This window comes from Phascolarctos cinereus, unplaced genomic scaffold (assembly GCF_003287225.1).
Source record: "Phascolarctos cinereus isolate Bilbo 61053 unplaced genomic scaffold, phaCin_HiC Scaffold_2;HRSCAF=192, whole genome shotgun sequence".
Lineage (NCBI taxonomy): Eukaryota > Metazoa > Chordata > Mammalia > Diprotodontia > Phascolarctidae > Phascolarctos > Phascolarctos cinereus.
The window spans coordinates 212,602,282-212,612,486 of NW_027555625.1; the positions used below are offsets into that span (position 1 = coordinate 212,602,282).

At 38.9% G+C, this 10,205-nt stretch overlaps 1 protein-coding gene across 1 annotated transcript in view; it reads right to left on the bottom strand.

Annotated features, from left to right (window-relative positions):
* Positions 1 to 4,433: 4,433 nt before the first annotated feature.
* The window catches only part of RASGRP3 (RAS guanyl releasing protein 3), a 115,652-nt gene continuing 109,880 nt past the window's right edge, over positions 4,434 to 10,205 (bottom strand). Inside the window, 3 exon segments of the mRNA XM_078149776.1 lie at positions 4,434 to 4,717; positions 8,370 to 8,737; positions 9,910 to 10,035. Of these exon segments, the coding sequence (XP_078005902.1) occupies positions 4,709 to 4,717; positions 8,370 to 8,737; positions 9,910 to 10,035 (503 nt within the window). The 3' untranslated portion in view covers positions 4,434 to 4,708.

A 10,205-nucleotide genomic window follows, 5' to 3' on the forward strand; every position in this document is an offset into this window, starting at 1 on the left:
ATGTTAGTAGAGGAAGCCCATACATAAAGGGAACTTAGAATTGGAAAGTGATGAGGCAATGGGGTAGAGAACATGAATGGTCTGGTAGTGTGGTGCCTGGACCCAGGAAAGATAAGGTGAAAACTCGCCCATCAAAACCAGCATCCCAGGCACAGACTGAATTTTGGTGATGGGAGGAAGAGAGGCAGAGTACAGGTTGCATGGCTTAGAAGTGACTACAACATTGTAAAGAAAAACAGGTTTGAAAGATCTAAGAACTTTGATCAAAGCCATGGGAACCACAATTCCAAAAGACCAGTGATGAAATATGCTACCTTACCTCCTGACAAAGCTGATTGACAGTAGGGGCAGCTGTCACATATATTTTCAAATGTGGTCAACGTGTTTTTGTTTGTGTGTTTGAATATGTATATTTTGTTATAAGGGAGGGTTTTTTATTTAATTGGAGGGATTGGGGGAGATGGGCTACTAAGAGTGATGTCAAAAGACAATAAACAAACTAATGGCATTGAAGATTTTTTTCAAATGCACAGAATAGAATAGAAGAAAGTTTATAGGGAGATACAAACAAGATTGCTTTAAAACAAACATTGAATTTATTGTATACTTCTTTTAGAATGAAGCTATATATAGTAGAGTCGTAGTTTAATATACAGTCCTCTGGATGGTGGACAAATCAGGCTTTTGTTCAGAAAGGCATTATGCAGAAGGCATAATACTAGAACGCACTTAAGCATGTTTTCAAATGATGAGGCATAATGGGAAATTTAAGAAAATACCAGCAATAGTAGTCAGATTCAACAGTGACTAGAAAGAGAATGGCCCCGGAGAAGTTGAGGAAATGGGAAACCTTAATGAAACTCATAACAAAGAGCTGCCACATAGGACTACATCCTATAGACACAAGTCAATAGACTAAATTCACATTGCTCTGAGTATGACATTGACAAAAGATGATAGAGAGATCGAATATTTAATCTTTATCCATGAAGGGACATGACAATTGTCATATTTATCCCAATAAGTATGCATATTTCAAACAAAACAATACGTTACAGCAGATTATATAGTTATCCCTCACTTTAGAAGAAAAATACAAATTTTCTATTTAAATGATTTTTTATTTCTTTTAATTGGCTATTTTAGTTTTCTGTAAGTTGTTTTTTTAAACCAACACTTTTCACATGTCTGTTCCTTTTCACTAATTCATTCTAGTAAAGAAACACAGTAAAAAATGGGTTTTCACGTGCTAAAGCACTCAGACTGCTGCTTTCCTTAAGTATTTTTAAGTTAGGTACTTATAGACCCATAAGAATACTCATTTTTTTAGTTTAGTTTTTTTGTTTGTTTTGTTTTGTTTTGTTTTGATGTTTTGGTGAGGCAGTTGAGGTTAGGTGACTTGCCCAGGGTCACATAGCTAGTAAGTGTAAGGTGTCTGAGGCTGGATTCGAACTCAGGTCCTCCTGACTTCAAGGCCAGTGCTGTATCTACTACCCACCTAGCTGCCCTGATTTTTTGGTTTTATCAAAAGCAATCTAAATAATTTTCTTCAATTAATTTTCTTTATCTTGGAATCTTTTTAGTACAACTAAATCTATTACATACATTTTAAAATTATTTTAAATAATTGAAGCCATTAAATCCATAATGTAATCGGCAAGAAAATAAAACCAAAAAAAATTTGCCTTTGTTGAAGGGATGTACACAAATGGAAACTCTTTTTACACTGTAGGTATTAAACATTAATCTTGTTTAGTGTTTGAAAAGAAGTATGGCATAGTAAATAGAGAAGCAGCTTATGAGTCAGGAAAACTTGGCTTCAAGTCTTGCTTCTGAAACATACTATATGACTCTGGGTAAGTCACTTCTCATTACTACTAAAGCAACTCTTTACACTTTGTAAGTTGTAGAGCAAGTGCTCTACACTTTACATAAATTTACATGGATTGAGGAAACTTCCTCATTGTTGCCTATACCAACGAAGTCACAGGTACAGTCTCTCCAGCGTATATATGTACTGATGGACTTTGGGCTGTCCATCTAACTATACACCTGTAATAGGAAGACTATTTCCTAAGGGCCAGTCTATATTGCCCTGCCATATGGGTTGGCCTAGCTTTTCCTGGGACTCTCCCTACATGCAGGTTAAGATACAGCTAGGTCTCAATTAGTGCAGAGAATTAATACTCTGAAGTGGTTGCATTATTTGAATTTGCACTACAAACTTCCATTGGGTGAGAAGCAGTTATCATGTTTTATATAATTATAACTTCAAGTACAAATTTGAATATGTGCAACCACTTCAAGGGATTCATTATTTGAATTAATCAGGGGCCTAGCTATAGTTCTTTTTCTTAAAAAAGTATTGAAACTGTCCATGAGACTTGACTGGCTTAGGGGACTAAGACCTGGCATGTTGACAAGGCCTCTCTAGTCACCTGGAGCACCAGAGGGGACACCTGAGAGAGGCCACAAGGAGCTCTAGCTCTCTTTCTTTGTCTTCTGATCATGGACGAACAGCATGAACAACACTGGGGAGAAGTGGTCAGCTGAATTAATATGGTGTCCTCATTGAATATGATTGTTAAATATCCTTCTCTTTGTATGACTAGAAAAAATTTTAGTTAACCACTAAATGTTCCACAAATGTCTCTTCATTCAATCATGAACCTAAACTCCTAGGACACTAGCCTGAGTCAGATCATAGTCTGGACAATAATTACTCTTCATCCATTTGATTCTTCCTTATGGACAGTTAGACCAGGTTTTTTGATGATTACAGTTTCCATTTAATAGACTTTGCAATGTTCTGGAACTTGATGTAACCAGTACAATGTTGTCTGAAAATAGGAACATCTGAAGGATCTCAACACCTATAGAATCACTCTTCCAGTTGCACCCTTTGATGAATGTCTTCCATGATAGTAGCAAACATCTTTAGCCAACATTTCTCCCTATTTTGTGTTTTGCTTGAATAAGTAACAGGGTCATCAAACAGTTGTCTCCGGGTTTGCGTCTTCACCAAGGTAGTGCATTAAAACAATGCTGCATTTAGGGTCAGAGAACACAGGTTTGAATCTCAGTTTTCCTACTTACCATCTTTGTGTTCTTGGGCAAATCACTCAACATCTCTCAGATCTCTTCTAGAATCATGATCCTGTGATGAAGATTCCTCACTATCTTCTTGGTAAAGAGCACATTCTCTAAGAGAATCTTCAGAGCCAGTCATATGGTTCCCCTCCTGGGCACCTGGAACCCACTTTCCCCAAATCCAGTCTCAAAAATAAATGAACTTTTAGTTCTTTTGGGCCATTGACAATTATAATAATTGAGATACAATGCTTCAGGTGTCTCAATACCCATATTACTCAAAGATTCGTGATGGTGATGATTAATGAAGATCATCTCTCTCCAAAGACGAGTTTTTATTTATGGGAATTACATAACCAGTTACAAACAAAGAACACTGAGAATCATCTTTCAATGACCAAGAGTTCTTTTTTTAGCAACAAGATTCCTGGAAGAAAAAAAAAAGTTTGCTTTCATTGTCGTTGTTTTGTCTGTAGCTAAGGTTTTTTCCCTCCTCAGATTTCATCATCTAAGACTGGAACGTTTCAGGACTTACAAAAAAAAATTCTAAACCCAGTCTAACTGAACAAATTTCTACTAAAACAAGCATGCTATTTTATAAGGTACTGAGTATGTTTAGGGAGTTTTCCTAGACCATATCTTTGACTTCCACAGAGGCTTCAAATGCTACAATTTAAGGTGATAGAAACATAAAAAAAGACAAAGTAAACTTAATACCTGTGACGACGAGGAAGTAAAAAATTCTGGTGTCTCCCAAAATGAATATTAAAAGGGCATGTGGTGAAGGATTCCAACCAGACTCATAATGAGGATGGAGTGATACAGATTTATGTCCAGAGCCAAAACTTAGAGTGTGCTGACAACACTTGTATTCCTTCAGCAGGTAGCAATCATTGAGTTTAGCATTTATTTAGCAAAACAAAATGGTTAGAATAGGAGGCTACCAGATCATGGGTTGATTCCCTAACCAAGGCAGCTCTACCCCTGGTGAACTCTTCCTTGGCCCTTTCCTGCACTTTTCCCTCTCCTGGCAGTGGTCTTCCCAGTAGTAGTCTCTTCCACTATGGGAGGCCCTGCAATTCCTCACCGCATCCCAGCCCACCCAAATTTGATTTGTTGCTTACCCCCAGGCACCAGAATTACCGGTTAGACTTTTACTTCAACTCAAAGAGATTTGACACTTGTTTGATCTCTACCCTCACTAAGTTTATAAAAATGATAAAAGAATATCTCTCAGGAAAAAAAAGCAAATACAATCAATTTAGAGAATGGGTAGTGCATGCACAAACAACATTCTTTTCACCCACAGACAAATGGTTTGAAAGAAAGAAAAAACAAGAGTATTAGATTTGGTATATAGCAGTCTTCATTATTGTTTCTGAAATGCTTAACAGATCAGTCACTGGGGGAAGGGGGAGAAATAAATAGTACATTGATTTTCTGCTGCACAGACAGGGACCTTCCATCACACTATTGGGACAGGATGACCTGATGAGTTCACAAGGCAGGAATATTTTTTTGATCATTTTTCCAGACTTGGAACATGGTCTTTGGGATTCCTCATCTTGCTTTATGCAACCGCCAAACTCATTAGACATTCAGTTTCCCCATCCAGGGGTCAGCCATCCTGCAAACCAAATGAAATACTGATTATATTAGTTAACTTTATTTAACATAATAGGTGTTTTCTCTGAACATTTGTGAAAAATGAGTTTTGGAGCAGATATTGAGTGCCCAGGGCTATACTGGTCTCAGAAAAGATGCTTGATCTTGATAAATTTTTGTCAGTTACTTCGATCATAATTAGGAATTGGGAAAGGAATTATGATGTCATTGGTATAGGTGAGGAAATTTCCCCCACCCACCTGTTCAGGAGTTTTACAGCCATGTCTGAGTCTTCGTGACCCCATTTGGAGTTTTCTTGGCAGAAATACTGGAGTGATTTGTCATGTCCTTCTCTGGCTCTTTTACAGAGGGGGAAACTGGGGCAAACAGGATTAAATGACTTGCTCAGAGTCACACAGCTAGTAAGTGTGTGAGTCTGGATTTGAACTCATGAAGATGAATCTTCAGACTTCAGGCCATCCACTGTGCCACCTAGCTGTAGATCAGCACTTTATAGTAATAGAGAGCTGCCTAGAACCCTGAGAGGGTTATACATGACTTGCTCAAGGTCACACAGCCAGGATTTGTCAGAGACAGGATTTCAACCCCCATAATTCCTGACATTGAAGCAAATTCTCTAGCCACTTCACCAAACTGTCCTACAGTCTAATTAGACAAATTCCCAGGAAACAATGACTGTGAAAACGCTACTCAGTCAAATGCACCTCCATTCGGTAGAGAAGGAAGGGACTAGGGAACAATGCCACACACCTTGTCAGAATGGATCACTAGAAAAGTTGGGTTTATTTAACATTTTTTATTTGTTACAAGGGAGGGCTCTTTGGGTGAGAATGGGTGTATACATGGAAATAATTAATGGAAGATCAATATGTGTTATACATTACGTAACTATAATTATGTATGATGATAAGCAAGTACTAACACATAATTATAAACATGTTTTTAAGAGAAAGGACTTTCACACTTTCATATACAATCCCAACTTCACTACTCCCCTCCACCCCAGTACCTAATTATGCTGAGAATCTATCAGGTAACTGATTGACCTCCAAATACATGATAGACAACTGGGAGATTCACAGCCTCCCACAAACAAGAAACAGTCTAGTACAGGGTGAGATGACAAGATCCCCCAAATCCATCAAGTGTTTGCAAATCGGGTGACCCCTCTCTACTCAAAGACCCACTTCCTCTGATTTATACACCCAAGGCTTAGTAGAGAGTACTCTTCTCACTCAAAGCTACATTTAGAGAGTGTTGAGTTTCTCGTGGAGCAGCAGGGCAAAGTCGTTGAATAATGGATTTCTTTTTGTTTGAAATATTTTGAGGAGAAGAACAAAAAATAAATCCAAGATCTCTTCCCAAATTGTGCTGAAGGCAAAATCAATAAATCTCACCCCAGTCTGATAAATAAAAGGACATCTGTCTGACTGAGAGAAAGGGCAGGACTAATTCTCAGACACTTTAAAATAAACACAGCTCAACTTAGATCAGAGGGACAAACAGAAAGGAGGCCAACAGAGAGGGGGTGGGGACAAAGGAAAGAGCAGACAATAGAGCTGTGTGTGTGAGCAGACAAAGGAGACTTCACATCTAAGACTGCTTGTTTGTTCCTGCCAGTGAAGACTGAGGACATTTGGGGAGGTTAAGTATTTTACACATTGATTATTTCACATTATAGGAGAGTCAAGTCTATTCAACACGAATGCACTGAATTCCTTTCCTTACCACCTCCCCCCCCCAAAAAAAAAGCTTTATCATATGCATTGTTCAAGGAGACATTGCCTTTTCATTAGTCAGGCATGGGTTACTGAGAGCATCCTTACTTAAGTGGGAGATTGGATTAAAAATAGTATTAGAAAGCACTTATCTAGTGCTGTAAGTTTTGCAAATATTATCTCATTATATCCTGGCTTTGCAACTTACTACCTCTGTGACCTTGGGCGCACAACATATAATTTAACCTCTCAGTTTCCTCATCTGTGCAGTAGAGTTAGATTAGATGCCCTCAAAGCTTCCTTCTAGCTCTAAATCTATGGTCCATCTAGACAGAATTTTGTCTGGTAATAGAATAAGGGTCCTTCCTTACTGCTCTCTATGACAACAAACACCAAACTTTAGGAAAAATAACACTGAGTTTCCTCTCTTTTCTTTATTCTTTGTGGATCTATCATCAATGGCTTTATCTATATTCTGCTTGAACCAATTTCTATGTTCAGTTTATTTTTTCTCATGGAATAATGAGTTTTACATGCTTCATCTTTTGTGGTTGATTTAGGAACAGTCCTACATTGCAATTGAGCCAACTAGAGATATTTTAAAGTCTTTCCTCCCCCCTTGAATTCTCTGATAGCCACCTCTCATTTCTACAGGATGTTAAACCCTGCCATGTCACCAAAATCTCATTTGGTGGGGTAAGTTTTACCACTACCCCTACTTTTGCCCACCCCTTTCCATCTGTCAATCAGAATTTATTAAACATTTACTATGTACTAGACACTGGAGAGACAAAGACAAAAATGAAAGTGTCTCTGCCCTCAAGAAGTGCTCTATGTGCCCCTTGTCCTGGGCCACTGCCACCCCCAGATACTGTGCCCTGCTTCTCACCTGAAACAATCTGGTTAAATGTATTGGTGCAGAGAAAACATTATAATGCACATGATAACTAGTATTTATATAGGACCTTAAGATTTACAAAGGGCTTTGCACATGTCAGTTCATCAAATCCTCAAAATGACCCTGGGGGTAGATACTATTATTTTCTCCACTTTGCAATTAAGGAAACTGAGGCTGAGAGAGGTTAACTTGCCCAGGATCATACAGCTAGTTAATGTCTGAGGCAAGATTCAAACTCAAGTCCTCCTGAGTCAAAATCCAACGTTATCCACTAAGAATAAGGTCATTGCGTAATACATGACTCTCCCTAGAAATCTGCATGATTAGAAATCCTCTAGCCCGATCCTCTTAGAAGCCAGCCAAGGAAAGTGAGATTCAAAGAGTAACTTGCTCAAGGCTAATCAGTAGGTGGGCAAAGAGAGGGCTAGAACCCAGATATCCTTATATTCTCACTGTTGCCTCCATGTGTTGCCTCCATATGAAAAATCTGACTAGCACTAGGCTTGGTATCAGAGAGTAATTGGGTTCATATCCTGCATTTGTCGCTCACTTATTACCTTGGGCAAATCACTTAATCTCTCTGGGTTTTCATTTCCTTATGTGGACAGTGAAGGGCTAGGCTGGGCATGGTGTCACCTGCTTATAATCCTTGCTACAAAGGAGGCTGAGGCTGGTAGATCTCTGGAGCCTGGGATTTCTTAGCTACGGTGGGCTAAGGCGATCAGATGTCTGCACTAAACAGTGAAGTGAGTCCCAGGGAGTAAGAGGTGAGAGGGAATGGGGCATCAGGGTACCTAAGGAGAGATAACTGGCCCAGGTTGGAAACAAAGAAGGTCAAAGCTCCAGCGCCAATCAATACTTGGATCAGCCCCTAAGCTGTCCCTGTACTTCCAGCCTGGGGGAGATAAAATTGTTTTGAGTTTTAAGAATAAAATAAAATAAGAGAGTTGAACTAGATGGCTGCTGAGATCCTCTCTGACTTGAAAATCTATAATCCTATGACTTTAATTCCATTTTTATACATCATCGACACCAACCTCACATTCTTGGCTGGCTTCACTGGTGTCTGCTCCATTCTGGTCCAGTTCATATTCTGTGCTCTGGGTCACCATGTTCATCATGTTGACCTGCCCCCCAGGCTTCTCATTCTCCCATCGGGCAAAGCCTTTGTCCTTTCCAGCTTTGCCATGGAACTTGGATTTCATTTTGGGGAAGGTATGAGATCCTGAGTCACCCCATCCAGACTCAGGCCACATGGGCTCTGTTTGAGTGGCCTGACTGGTGGTAGCCCGCTGAAGGCGCACGGAGATCTTTCGAGAGGAGCCTGTCACCAGGGTGATGGCTCGGCTGTCCAGGTCCTGATGTCCAGCAGCAACACCAGGGAACTCAAACACCTCATCCTGAACTGTAAGGGGAAAGGAGTCTGATGTTATTTAATATAGAGAATCACAGAATTATAGAGTTTTAGAGTTCAAAGGGACTATAGTAGCCTTCTAGGCTAACCCATACCAGAATAAAGAATCCCTACTACATCACACCTGACAAGTGGTCCTCCAGCCTCTTCTGCTAGTCCTCCAATGAGAAGTAACCTACCACCTATAGAACCAGCCTATTCCATTTTCTGAATTGAGTTCAGGAAGTTTTTCCTAACATCAAGCCTCAATTTGTCTCCTTGCAACTTCTACACGTTGCTCCTAGTTTCACTCTCTAGAGATAAAGAGAGCACGTCTAAACTCCTGTTTTAATTCCACGTGACAGCCCTTCAAATATTTGAAGACAGATATGCCCTTTTCTCACAGTTCCCTTCTTCTCTTTTCTGAGCTGGATACCTATAGTTCCTTCAATGGTTCCTCATGGGACATGTTGACTCAAGGCCCTTTATAATCCTGCTGCCTTCGTTTGAATGCTTTCTAGTTTATACCTGGCATCTTAGGAATAAACACATGTAAAAGTTATATTTCAAAGTCCCAATACCTCTATACCCATAAGACTGGGTCACAAACTTAACATTAGGCTGCCAATTACTAAAAGTTTATAACATACTGCTGTTATTCTAGACTGTAGGAGTTCTTAACATGAGATCTGTGAATTTATTTTTTTTAATATTTTGATAACTAGATTTTTTTGTAATCCTATGTATTTTATTTTATGCATTTAAAAACATTATTCTTAGAAGGTGTCCATAGTCTTACCAGATTGCCAAAGATGTCCAAAACACACAAAAAAAGAGCCCCTGTTCTAGAGTATTGGTCTGAATATGAGCTGCCCCTAAAATTATGTCTCTTTGAAAGGGAAAAAAAAAAAATATATATATATATATATATATATGTGTGTGTGTGTGTGTACACACACGTGTATATATATATATATATATACACACACACATACATAAGTATGTATAGGCATATACTGAAAAAAATGTGATTGTAGTTTACTCTCAGGTTCTATATGAGCCAATTGAGGAGGAAAGTATAGCTTGTGTATGGACCAATATGGAATATATTTTTTCATACTACTGGGATCTGAGTGATTAAATAGGCTTAGATATAGAGACCAATAGGAATAGAAGAATACTACCTGGAGGCAATGATGGGCTTCCTGGAAGAGAGCCATGACCACTTCCAATGGAGGTCCCTCTTGCAAATTTCCTGCATGCCAGCACAAGGAGGTCTTTGCATTGCTTGTGACAGTTGGCTCCACAGTCTGTAAAATTTCAACATGTACATTTCATTCCTTCATTCAGCAACCACTTATTTAGCAACAGTTGTATAATAGACACTGGGAACATGAAGGCAAAACCAAAAACAGTTACTGCCCTTAAAAAGGTTACATTCTATTGGAGGAAAGAATAAGTAAATATGACATAAAATTTA